This window comes from Leuresthes tenuis, unplaced genomic scaffold, assembly GCF_036924035.1.
Source record: "Leuresthes tenuis unplaced genomic scaffold, fLeuTen1.0.hap1 SCAF_7, whole genome shotgun sequence".
In the NCBI taxonomy this organism is placed as follows: Eukaryota; Metazoa; Chordata; class Actinopteri; order Atheriniformes; family Atherinopsidae; genus Leuresthes; species Leuresthes tenuis.
The window spans coordinates 10543303-10556370 of record NW_027325361.1 but is presented as its reverse complement, the minus strand read 5'-3'; the positions used below and the strand labels follow the sequence as shown (position 1 = coordinate 10556370).

General features: G+C 39.9%; 1 protein-coding gene across 5 annotated transcripts in view; it reads right to left on the bottom strand.

Annotated features, from left to right (window-relative positions):
• LOC140311740 (3',5'-cyclic-AMP phosphodiesterase 4C-like) overlaps positions 1 to 13068 on the bottom strand; it is an 80405-nt gene that overhangs the window by 33543 nt on the left and 33794 nt on the right. The window contains exon 1 of one of the 5 annotated variants that reach the window (XM_072389238.1): positions 6229 to 6622. The exons of the other annotated variants lie outside the window; for them this stretch is intronic. Within the exon in view, the coding sequence (XP_072245339.1) occupies positions 6229 to 6302 (74 nt within the window). The 5' untranslated portion in view covers positions 6303 to 6622. Of the gene's footprint in view, positions 1 to 6228; positions 6623 to 13068 lie in introns of those variants that run through there. 5 annotated transcript variants of the gene reach the window in all.

Sequence of the window (13068 nt, the reverse complement as noted above, 5' to 3'; positions counted from 1 at the left end):
TTGTGCAATACCCCGGCTCTGAGCTTCAGCCTGTTGTAATTCCAGCAGAGGATCACCAGTCAGTTTCACCACATGGACTCACTGGACCTGAAGATGATGTCACCAACTGGTGGGCTCGCTGCTGTCGACATCGCAGGCAAATATTTGTCTATTGAGACAATGGGCAGGAGGTTGAATCGCACATGTAGGCAGGCACATGGAAGAAGGGGTGGAGTCCCAGGGGCTTAGAATTGTCAGACAACTTATGAATTAGTTGGCAAAGGATCTAACCAGATGTGGTGACGCAGTGATGACGAGGAAGCAGAATCAGATGTTTAAGCTTGATCTTCAGTAGTTCTCTAAACTTATGAGAGCCAAAAGTATGATCTAAAAGCTGGAACAAGAAATCTTTCATTGCAGCTCCAGCTGTTAGTCATTGGTGAGGTGAATAACGTAGATTAGTTTATGATAATACAAACCTGCTGGGAAACATTTGAGTTCTGACATTGGTATGGATGTTAATTTGATGTGCTCTTATCCAGCATGAAAATGACCTGCACAACATTAAGCAAGTGGTTTTTATATTGTGGCAAACTGAATTTAGGCCTCTGCTCTGCAGAAATGAATTCTTTTTTTGACTCAATTCAATTTGAATTTGCAGATTTTTATGTTAATTGGATGACATCAGTTAACTAAGAAGATTCCTTCATTTCCACCGTAAACAAGCCCGAGTTTCAGAACTGGGGCAACACTGATGGTTCAGTTCTTCACAAATATGAAAATAATTCAAGGCCATCAGCCAACATGTTCACATAGACAAAATAAGTTCACTTTCCATCATTCCAACTTATTAAACCATTACCCTGAAGTAATCTGGCTTCTGTGTGACTGTATTCATGACTGGTCTCGGTTTCACCTTCTGTGGAACTCAATAAACCCTCTAAACAAGAACAGTCTTAAAGGTGGCAATCAACAGTTTTTGACCAGACACTCACAAAAAGTTAGTTTAATTCGTTTGGACAAGTCCCACAGGTTTTGCCTATTAGAAATCATAAACAGAGAAACTGATGTAAAATCAAATACCCACCAAAAACACTTATAGTCCAGGCAAAGTAGCATTTTACGACTAATTGTAAAATATTTTTTTACCTAATAGACTGCTAATATACTTTTACCAAGTTTTATTGTGGTAGGAATAAAGAAAAAATTAAGCTTATTTGGGTGTATTTTGGGCATTTTAGATCAGTGTATAGCTCATTCACGTATTCAAATTAATTTTCAAAGAAACTTGTAATAAAAAAATGTTTACTTTTCATGGGTACTTTCATTGTATAAAGTTTCATTTTGAAAGGAGTAAAGGAAAAAAATAGCCCCATTGGGGTGTATTGTTGTTTGGCCTCATTGGCATCGGATTAATGAGAATTTAACATATTTCCTCAACTAGGATTTCTTAGGACTTTTAGTATGTTGTTTTGGACACCTCATAGAAATTATCTAAGCTGAAAAAATATTTTACAATTAGTTCTATTTTTGTCTCCAAAATGAGTTACTTTGCCTGGATTATTTTCTAACACTGCAAATATATCCTCTCTAACACAATAAAACTGAAGGGTAATAACCAGCCCTGTTTTTATACAAAGAGCAAGTCCTTCAGTCTCAGTATTGCTCCTGCAGGATTAAAAATTCACCACTTAGTCAGAGCTTCGTCTGCAACTTCCATGCATTGGGTTTACCTGGATGCATAAGCAACATAATACTGGGGACCACCTGGTCCTCTTCACCAGTCTCCTGCCTGGAAAAGCACAGAATCCTAGCTTGCACCTCTTCTATAGGGCGTTTGGCACACACAGCTGTAAGCGTCCAAATTTTCTTTGAATGAGTGCGACCAGGCCCAGAGAGGATCACTGTTTCCCTTCACCCGGTAAGGGTGACCAAATAAAAGTGGTCAATGGAGATTCCTGAATCACTTTAATTTGGGAGTCTAACAGATCAAACTGCCCTGACAAAAAAAAAAAAGCAAACTCTTCCAACTTAAGTCTCAAAATTGTTTCCTGGTAACTTATGTTCAGTTTATGTGGAGTTGCCTACATGGGAAGGAATGCAAGAAGTTAATGACTAACATTTTACTTAAACCCCAAAACTGAAAAACATAGACAAAGTACAGGGATACAATTTACTCCAGCACCACAGCACACACAGCAGGCCTGTAAAGCATACCACAGTCTTTCTTTGTGGTCACTTTCAACACATTTTTGCTTCATAAAGCTGGGATTTCTGGTATTATAATCAGATATCTGTGGTTAAACTGAAACTGAACTGTAAATGTTCTTTCCCCTCCCACCACTGCACTCTGCTGTCCTAGTGCAACATGCTTGTGAAACATACTGGACCCCAAACAGATGCCGGACTGGAGATTTGCTGAGAATGAGGTGTTTGTGAGGTCGCTGTGTAACCAAATCCACCAGCCAAATGACTTCTACAGCCCAGCTGGCTGCTGTCTCCCATGACAGCATTACTTCTGCTAATGAGAATGAGCTGTGAGGGAGGAGTGTCATGAATGTGTGTGCGTGTGTCTCAAGAAGCATCAGAGAGTGTTTGTGTGTGACTGCGCCAAGTTTATACTGATACAGAATTTCAAAGTAAAGAGTCAGATATCAGCCAGTGTGATGGTGATAGGATGGAGGTTTAAAGCGACAGAGGAGGGAAGAGAATAAAACCATTAACAAATTTGACTGCCTAAAAACAGGAGAATGCTTCCACTTTCTTTACCACAATCACAAAGTCCAGGTGGGGGAGCATCAGAAATGCCAGTAAAAAAAAACAGAGCAATTTCAAAGACGAGGCGATCGCCAGAAATCTGCTTCAACAGTCTGTAAATTTACCAAGAGCTCATAAAACTGTTGAGATGCTTCCAATAGGCTGTTCTAAGAAGAAACTTAATGAGAGAGGTCTGGAAATGTTGGAATGGATAGTGGAAAAAACTCCACACAAGACATCGAAAGAGCTTCAGACTGATCCAGAGCTATCAATAGTTGTGATTTCAACCTGTAGTGTGCACTGAAACTGAACTGAGTACAGCTCCATGGTTAAGGATGACCAAGGACACCGCTACTAAAATGAATCAAACAAAACCCTTTAAAACAGAAGACTGATGTTTGGGCTTCCAAGGAAGAGCCAGAGATTTTCTGGCATCATGCTCTATTAACGGAAGACATCAAAGTAGATCTCTTTGTTAAGGCAGTACATCAGAGACTATGCAGAGATGAGCAGCACACGAGGAAAAGAAGCTTTCAGAAGGCTACACGAATCACTTAGATTGTTGGCTTTTATTGTTAGAGCTCTATAACTTAAGACATTTCATTTAAATATTTTGACCATACAAAATTGGTTTCTCAATCTATTAAAAATTTTGTGTTTATAATTCAGAGGTACAAATAAGTATGAGACGGAGAACCGAGATACAGAGAGAGTAGTCTAGTGTCACCTCGTGCAGAAATTTGTGTATGAGCAGAGTGCAGATACCAAATCCAAACATTTTACTGGAATGGAGGATCGTAAACTACATTCATATCACAAAATGATTAGGGCAACATGTTGAGACAGGAAGACTTTCACATTCAGTTTTTTTTTACGATGATTTTCTCCTGCAGGACTCAAGTCATGCACTCCCACAAAGAAAACAGTTTGGAGTTGACCTGAATATACTATTTTAATTAAATCAAATCCATTTTCATTAATTATAGCGCCAATTCACAACAAATGTCATCTCAAGATTTGGTACAATCAAAGTCAATTGTAATACAATCATTGTAGTACAGTCATAATCCAGTCAAATTATAACAATGTTAATTGTATGAATTGGGGAAGGGTGCCTTCTCGTTTCATTGGTCATTTTAGATTTTATTAATTCACCAAATCATCTTGTTTATCCAAGATTATCTGACAAAACGCCTAATCATTACCAACAACACCCACATTCACCGAATGAATGTGAATCACAAAATGCTGATATTCAGCGAGTATGTGACAGTCAGGTTGATTCAGTCAGTCTGACTGCCCACCAGAGGCCGCTCTTTGACTTAAAACAGCATCTGCACTCAGCTGTGGGGCAAATGCAAAATGTCAAAAACACAAAGACACATACAACCATGAAGACAACTCAAGTCAGAGGACAAGACACACATCACCACAGCTCAAAATAGAAACTGTGAGAGTCAGTACATGGTAGCTACTATTCTCCCGCTCTGATTTTCCAAATGATGTGGAAAGTGAACAGTGTGAGATGTAAACAACACATATAAGTAAAACTTTTGTAGTGCCTAATCCCTCCTTTTCAGCAGTTACCACAAAAAAAACCCATGAAAAAAAATGTTACATCTCAGCTCAAACAACTAAACTCACACAAGTCCAAACCACAGTGTCTGCTTCATCCAACGTTTGTATAAAAACGATCTCTCATTTGGCAACGTGACCCCAAAGCACCAACAGCGACACTCCGGTGAAATAATCAATATGGATTTTGGGACTGGTGGTAATGGCAGATTGCGGGGTGCGTGTTTGCAAGTGTTTGTACATACAACAAATGAGAAACACGTGTCACATTCACGTGTTATGTGCAGCCAGGCTGGCGAGGCTGGGGAACTATTCCAGGCTCGGGCATTTTATTTTTGGGGTGTGTTGTATTATTGTTGCCCAACCCCCTCGCTAACGCCGTTCTCTCCTGCTCTGCTTGGACTCAGCTGTGGCTGCAGTGGCTCTGAAACAAGTCTTACTCGAAGTGAAATGGGTGATGAGCTGGACTGCCTATATTTGGGGGATCTGAGCATTTTAAGTTTGTTTTACCCATTTCTATTGTGTTAATAAGCTGGCTTTGTGAAAATATTCTGTCGTCTGTCTTTTAATAGTTTTGTACTCTGTGGTTAACACCATAATTCCAAAGAACAGTTTTTCTCACAATATAATAAATGTAAAATTACAAGCAGCAATAAAAATAATCTAAAATGTGAAATTACAGCCACCATGCAAACATTCACAGTATATAAAATCTACTTAATCTTCAAGGTGTGGCATGCATTTGTGATTGTGCTGGGATGTGGTATGAGTGTGTGAGCAGTGTGGGGAACCGGGTGTTGCCCATTAATTTAAACAGTTTCATGTGTCCTAGCAACAAGGACAAGAATGAGCATGAACACCCCATTGAGAAACACACCACCATTGAATGTGCAGAAACAAATTTAAACAGTTATCCAGTCAGCACATGTGCAGTAAACATACATGCACAGACACACAAAAAGCAGTGTGTGATTATCATCAGCATGACATGAGTCAGCTATTTATTATGACATCAGCAGGAGAAGGCATAATACCCACCCTCAGAAAAACACGAGATACTTGCACTCATTAAAATATAAACAGGGCTGCATGTGCATCTGCTTTTCAGGTGCTTGGACAGAGATATCAGTCAGTGTTCATTCATCGACATTTGTCTCTGGGTCTTTGTCATGCTGAAAAATGAGTTTAGAAAGCTTTCAACAAAAACAGGAAGTACATTGACTGAAGGTTGCCACAAACAAAAACTACTGTTTTTGTAAAATGCTAGCAAACAGAACAGAACAATTGTGCAAACCACCCAGTTTAACTAGTAATGCCCCCCCCCCCCCCCCCCCCAAAATTGTGCTGAAAAAAATAAAATAAAATCAAGTATCTACTGAGAAACACAGATTTTTTTTTACCAAACCTGTATGATATTAAACTTAACGAAACTGAAGTCTCTGGGAACGAATACCTGGTGTCACCCAGCGTTATCATTTCAAACTCATTAAACACATTATACTTTTAAACATCATTCTCTGATAATAGTTACTCACATAGTAGCTAAGGTGCAATCAGAAAAAAATGGATAATCCATCTTCCTCCCTTTCTCTCTTTTGCTCTTTAATAAAAATCAGTAGTTTTAATCTATAAATGAACAGATAAATGAGCAGTCTCTGTTCCTTTTCATTAGACCACAAGAGAAAAACTGAAAGTAAAAAACAAAAAACCAACTAATGACTGACAGTTTATCAGAAACAAAATACATTCAGTGTGTGTTTAGTTTCTAAATAACATGTACATTGACTTTTTGTCTGTGTAACTCTCACTGTGGGTCTGTTATACCTGCCTGTAGGAGTCCTTAGCAGCTTGTGTGCACACTACCTCTCATGAAGATGAGCCCTGAAATGATGTAGGATGCGGAGTTTAGCAACATACCCAAAGAACGAGTGTCTCCGACCGTGTCCAAACCCAGTTGGTGTTCCCTTCTTTGCAAATCGGTCTTTGTTCATTGTCCTTTGAGCTCTTAACTCATCCGCAACACTGTTTAAAATAACTGCCTTTTAGGACAGTTCTTGAACTTTACAACTCAGTAATTTTCTCCCATGAACCACCTGGTGTTTCCAAAATTGACTCCATGACGTTTTGGGGGGAAAAAAAAATAAACAAAAAGTAAAATCCACGTCAGAGGCGAAAACATAACTGATCAAATCAGAACAGATCTGGTTAATCTTCAGTGCCTCGGGATGAAGGAAAACCCGTTGAGGAATGTTGCAGGGTTTATCCAGAGAAGTCGTAAGCAAGCCTCAACAAGGGTACCAAGAGTGTTACTCTTACTCCAGAAAGAAGAAGCAGAAATGCAGCTATTACAACTGAAGACTCAGCCACACTGACACAGTTGTTTGTCTTGAAAGTTAGCAGATGGAAATACTCAAAATAATCATTCTAAAGAATAATTGCTTCCTAGAAAATGTCTTTAGTGGCATGAATACAAACTGTCCAAAAAATTAAAAACATAAAAAGAAGTCTAAAATCTTTTAAAGTAGCTTTACTACTCCAGCTCTCTGTCAGTGCCTCACTCACTCTGTTCGCAGAAAAGGGGAAGAGTTGTGCTGTTGCTGAGAGCAGTGACACTGCAGAGTAGCGTCAGTGATGGTTGACCTCTTCCCCTGGCAGTGTATGCGCTTGCAGAGTCCCCCGAGGTCGCTGTGGGAGCTGAGGACAATCCACCATGTGCTCAGAAGCTGTCAAGGAGTCTGATTCATGCAGACTAATCCAACAGCAACCCAAATGTTTTCAAGGTCCGAGCTGGCTGTTATTTAAGCCTTACATTAACAAACTGCCAAGCAGTGGAGTTCTTACTCTTTCCAAGCCTTGTTAGACCGAATACACTCCTACGTTTAGACACTGACAGAGGAAGGGCTCGGTGTGTCCTAACTTGTTAGAGGGAGATATGACTACAAAGCATGACTGGCAGGTGTTTTTGTCTCTGGCAGAGATAACTTGACACAGCTATCGTTGACACGTGAGATCAACGTGCTGCCTGACCCGATACCCTCCTTGCGCTGCCCTGCAGCTACAGGATATTGTTAGAGTTGGTGCTTTGCAAGGTGGCAAGGAGGGATAAGAAGTACACGAGAGCATGCAAAGCAAAAAGAAAAAAAGGACAAAACTGTTCCCTCAACTTTTCAAACTCTAAATTTTCTTAATCACAGCCCATGTTGATAGAGAAACTTTACTAAATAAGTTATGAAACCAGACAGACTAAACAGAGCGCCCTGTTTAAATTGTGTTTTCATGTCCCAAAATGTTCTTAATATGAGCTGCAAACAAAGATTATTGTCATTATGCTGTAGCTTAAAGGTTGTGTAAAGTCTTAAAAAAGTCATTTAATATTGTAAAAACAAATCAGTTTACATCAATCTTTCCATGGGGGCCACTCAAATACGATCAATATGAAAAACTATTTATTTCTGTTGTGAAAGTTTTAACAGATGGGGTCTATGGGGAATGACTAGATTTTCGAACTGGCTCCAAGTGGACATTTAATCAAAAGTTTTAGCTCCACTACTGCAGTCTACCAAAATGCATCCCAGTGAGTTACTGGCCTGACATGCTGTCGGTTGTAAGTATCAAAGGAACTGTGAGTACTGGATGCAGTATCTTATAAATATTTGATTCCATCTAAGTCACTGTTTACAGCTTGGTGAGCTGCAGAAGGACCCAGGAGACACACAATAAAACTACATGATGAAAATCCAGAGGGAAAACCTTGCTACTTCTAAAAGAGTCCAAACCAAGAAGTAGAGTGTAGATAAATTATCACAAGCTCTCTATTCAGATATATGTGTTGAAAGTACTGCAAATTAAAGATGTGACCAGAGTTTCAGGCCGTATACAGAGAACATCATAGCACACAAAGTTACCAGTGACCTCCTCGTGACCTCAGATAATGGAGTCTATACTTGTCTATACTTGTCCTGCTGGATCTAAGTGCTACATCTGATACGATCGATCACAACACTCCATTGCAGGGGCTCAAACATGTTATTGGGATTAAATGACCTGCACCAGGCTGGTTAAAGTAATGTCTGTCTGATAGATTCCAATTTGTAAATGAGGATTTCTCCACACACACCACATTTAGTCATGGACAACCATGGGGTTCTGTACATGGAACTTTTTTTTTTATTTCACACACACTGCCTTTAAACAAAGCTATTAGGCAGTGAGGCATACATTTCCTTTGCTATGCCAATGAAACCAAAATGAAACAAAATTTGTTACATATTTGTTACCAAATTAGATACAAAGTTCTGAATGCCCTTTAATTTTCTACTCACAAACTGCCAAAACAAGTGTTTTTGGGCCTGAAGACCACAGAAATGGTTATTTTTGACAGCCTTTTAAACAACCTTCTTACCAGCAAAATATTGCCATTATTAGGAGGTTATCATCTGAGAGTGTTCTATGCATTTGTTACTTCTAGGTTTGACTATAATTATTTTCCCTCAGGATGGACGAATAGCTCTTTAAAAAGTCAACTGATGGGAACTTTGATGGGAACGTGAGGGGTCATATTTCTCCAGTTGTAGCTTCTTTTCACTACCTCCCTGTGGAATACAGAATATGAAATTATTCTCCCCACACAGAAAGCTCAGAATGACAAAGCTCCACTGTATCTTAAACACTTTATCACTATATTCTCCAACAGAGCACTTTACTCTCAGAGTGCAGCCTCACATTTGGTCCCTTAAGTTTCCAAAAGTAGACTGGGAGTCAGAGCTTTCAGCTATCAAGACCCCTCTCTTGTGGAACCAGCTTCCAGTTTGGGTTCAAGAGGCAGACACCCTCTCTACCAAGATATTCTCCTTTTTGATAAAGTCTAAAGTTAGAACTGGATCAGGTGTGACTGAAAGGCTGGCAGTGGGACCCATGGGGACCTACCATGATATATTAAGTTCCTTTCCTCTAGCCTCCTCTCCTTCTCTCCATGTATTAGTTTGCCAATACTAAATGTTATGAAGGTGTTTCAGGTTCTGGAGCTGCATCTTTCTATTCTGCAGTTACTGACTCGGCCAACAAGTCCATTGTTTATTACCTGTTGCTTTTATCTCATTCTCTCTTAGCTGTCCCCTTGCCCCAACCGTATGCTGTTGCTATTAGTTAAAGTTATACACTTATTTGATCTTCAGGGACACTTGTTGCACAGCAACTGACAAAGCCACCACAACCACTTCCCTTAGCACCAAGTTAATGCTGTGAACTGACAAGAGGACTCTCTTTAGATATTCATCTTCCACATGTGGTGTCATTTGTTATCAGACTAATGCGCCTGAAATTACAATAACATTCTTATCATGAATGTTCCCATTACAAAATCTACTAAGTGCAACTATTGTCTACTGTACTTTGAATTTCATCCAGTTAAACATGTTCAACTCGGATTCAGAGTCAACACTTCATCCAAACGTCTGTGAGAAATAGAAGTAGAAATATTGGGAACTTTGAGTCTAATAGAAGAAAGTCTGGAATAGATTTTAGTTTTTATCTTTGTTTTTATTGTATTCTACATTCAATTCATGCCTTTTTCTGCCTAATGGTCGTTGTGCCTGAGGCCAAAGTAGCTGACAACACTGAGCAGCTCACACATTACACAAGAAGGCGGCATAATGACATCGCTGAAATGTCACGATGTCTGACGTATATACACACATTATGTTTACAAGCTTCTTTCTCCACATAGTTACAGGCAGACAGCGGGGTAGGTCAACAGCAGAGGCTTGGAGACAGCACAGGAAGGGGGGGGGAGTAAGGCACCCAAGTTTCATGTTTATCTGATACCAGATGGTTTAATTTTACTTGAGAAAGCGTGACTGTGGGCAGGAGTTTTGTTGTCACTATGATATAAATTCACAGTTTATTAAACAGTTTGGAGAAAAGTTTTGTTCAGTTTAATTTTGGCTCACTGAGGTGGTGTTGTACAAAACCTTGCTCTTCGACCACTGCTCTTACTGTGATCCATTTGTCACAGAGGCTTACAGTGATACAATGATGGCTTGATTTTACTCTTGAACACACATATCACATTTGGTCAACTTTAACTGCTTTTATGCAGCTGTACATTATGCAGCTGTTAATTCTTAATAAAAAATTTTATAACATAACTTTCAAAACTTTAGTATGAAGAATGCGTGTTGAATGAGCTTGAGTAAAGCATTAATTGGACTAATGAGAAAAAAAAGCCTGTGAAAAGTCTAGTTTTATGTCATAATATCAGTATTCTTCTGTATTTGTTGCTGCACTATTGTATGTACATGTGTAAAACTAACTGACAATACAAATGATTGAAATCAAGACCACAGGAAGAGATTGACAAAACTGCTCCAAACAGCTTGCAGTCATGCAAAGAAGTTCTCCTTACGCTCATGACAACAGTATGCTAATAGGTCAAATCACCAAAGACAACACTACAAGAAAGGCTGTTAATTCTTAATTCTTGCACTAAAATCCTGTTAAGATTAAACAACCATGTAAGAACAACATTTATGCAGATTACCTTGCAGCACTGTAGGCTAACAATAGGAAAAAGACAAAGATGTTGGGGTTTTCACAGAAATATCTGGAAATAATTAGTACTAATTTCATAAGCTTTATAAACTTGTACATGCATGACCCTAAAGCAGCAGGGTGACCTTACCTCCATGTAGTTCCCTAAACTGACTCACTGATCATATTTGTGCACACAGAAAATCTGCTCCTTAGTTTTTAATGCAACTGTTATCTGTATTTATTGCTCATTTCTGTAACGTCCATCAGTCAAGAAAAATGAATAAATACAAGAAATATATAGTGGAGTTCTGCAGAGAGGTCTTAATACATTGGGCCTTGTCATAACTTGAAAAAAATTGCATCAGATTGTGCTTTTCTGACGTAAAACAGACACAGGCTCCTGGTTTTCAGTCATGTGGAATGAGAAAAAAAAGTGCTGTGAAAGTGTGAACCCTGTGTTTACTGTGGTAAGCAGCTCCCAATCCCTCCCAACTAAGCTTTGCCTTTGTTAAACAGAAACCTTAGGTCAGAGAAAAGCAGTCCATCTGCTGCTATAGGGACCTTTTCGTCACTATTTGACCTGCGCAGGGCCTGCTGAACACCTTAGGCCCAAAACAAGACCATCTCTTTCATTGCAAGAACAATGAGGTCCATTGAGATGATACTGCTCCCGACGTCAACAAAGTCATGATTTTCCAGAGTTACCTTCTCATCAAACAATGAGGCTTTTTTGCAACAGCCAACCCATGACACACATTTTGATGACATGAAAAAGCAGCTTCTGTTATAATGAAAAAAGTCCTATTACCTATGACATTCTGAAACAAAATACACGTACTTGAGTTAACTAAAGTTCAGCTGGGCAACAGTATCACAAGGACTGTAAAGACACTGTTGGTGGACAATCCCAAACTTTGTTATCATTCCATCCTCGTCTTCTGCTTCAAACAAAGTTCTAGAAACCCTAACAATATATACTTTGCGTCAAAAGGCTTCTAATCACAGATACTACCTGGGTGTGTGAGCCAAGGTGAAGCGACGCTGTAGAGCAATGTTGCGGTTCATGAGGAGCTTGCGGAACAGCAGTGGAGAGTGCCGAGGGGAATCACAGGGGGACATCCTGGGGGATCCGGAGGGCGAGACAGACGGTGACTGTTGTTTCAGCCTGGTGGGCTGAGTGCTGCTGAGTGGGAAGCAACCTGCCTCTCCTGAGCTTTCCCATAGGGCCTCACTCATGCTGCTGTGTGAGCCTTAAAATATCTTCTTTCTTTCTGCTGCGCTCTTGTTCATCAGTCTCACTCCTGATAGGGGGTCCAATTCATCCATCTCAAAGCAGCAGTATTCTTCAGGGGAATCAAAAATAACTCAAAAGTTTGTCTTGTATTGATGCACTTCATACTCTGAGACACTAGTGAGTGTCTTTAAATTCTGCAGATTGACTTCTACTTTACAGCTCGAGAATGTCCACCTATCTCTACACTGAAATCTGCAAGCCCTGTTGATGGACACAGACATGAGTGCAGGACAGAGCCCTCCCCTAAGAGGTAAGCTGTGTTTACACAGCACTGAGCTCTGCCTAAATATGGCAAGGCCTGAATTATAGCATTGTTAGCTCATGCCATGGGTGAGCTAGCTATGTCCCACAACCCCTAAATGCAGAAGTGAAGCAGCCAGAAAAGCACAACAGTTTACATCCGTTTCCTTCGACAACTCATCAGTTCACAAACATTAACCAGTGATTGCAGCTCTCCTTGTGTGGACACATGCCAGAGTGCTCCGTGCTGCACTGAGAGGCCACAGCCAAGACAGATTTTCACCATGCTGATCTCTGAGGCCCCACTCTGTCTAAAAACAGAGCCTGCTTGAGATAAAAGATAAAATGAATCCTGGAAATGTCACTTTAACTTTTACTGCTATCTCAAGTGAATAGTGCTTTCCCAGTGGGGCTGAGTGGGGATGGAAAAAGAGCATTTAATCTCTGACCCACAGACAGTCAATGATCCAAAACCCTTCTACCCAAAACACAACCTTGTGAATTCAGCCAAAACACATAAACTGACATCTGAAATCTGCTTGTATCTAAACACTCCAATGATAGGAAGCTGCAAATGCATGTTGCATGTACTTCAGATGCACAGCTTCAGGCAATACTCATCTGTAATCAGCTCCAGCCGAACAGTAAAAGGAATTGTTCACTGTGTTTTCAGTTTCAGGCATTCAGAGGTT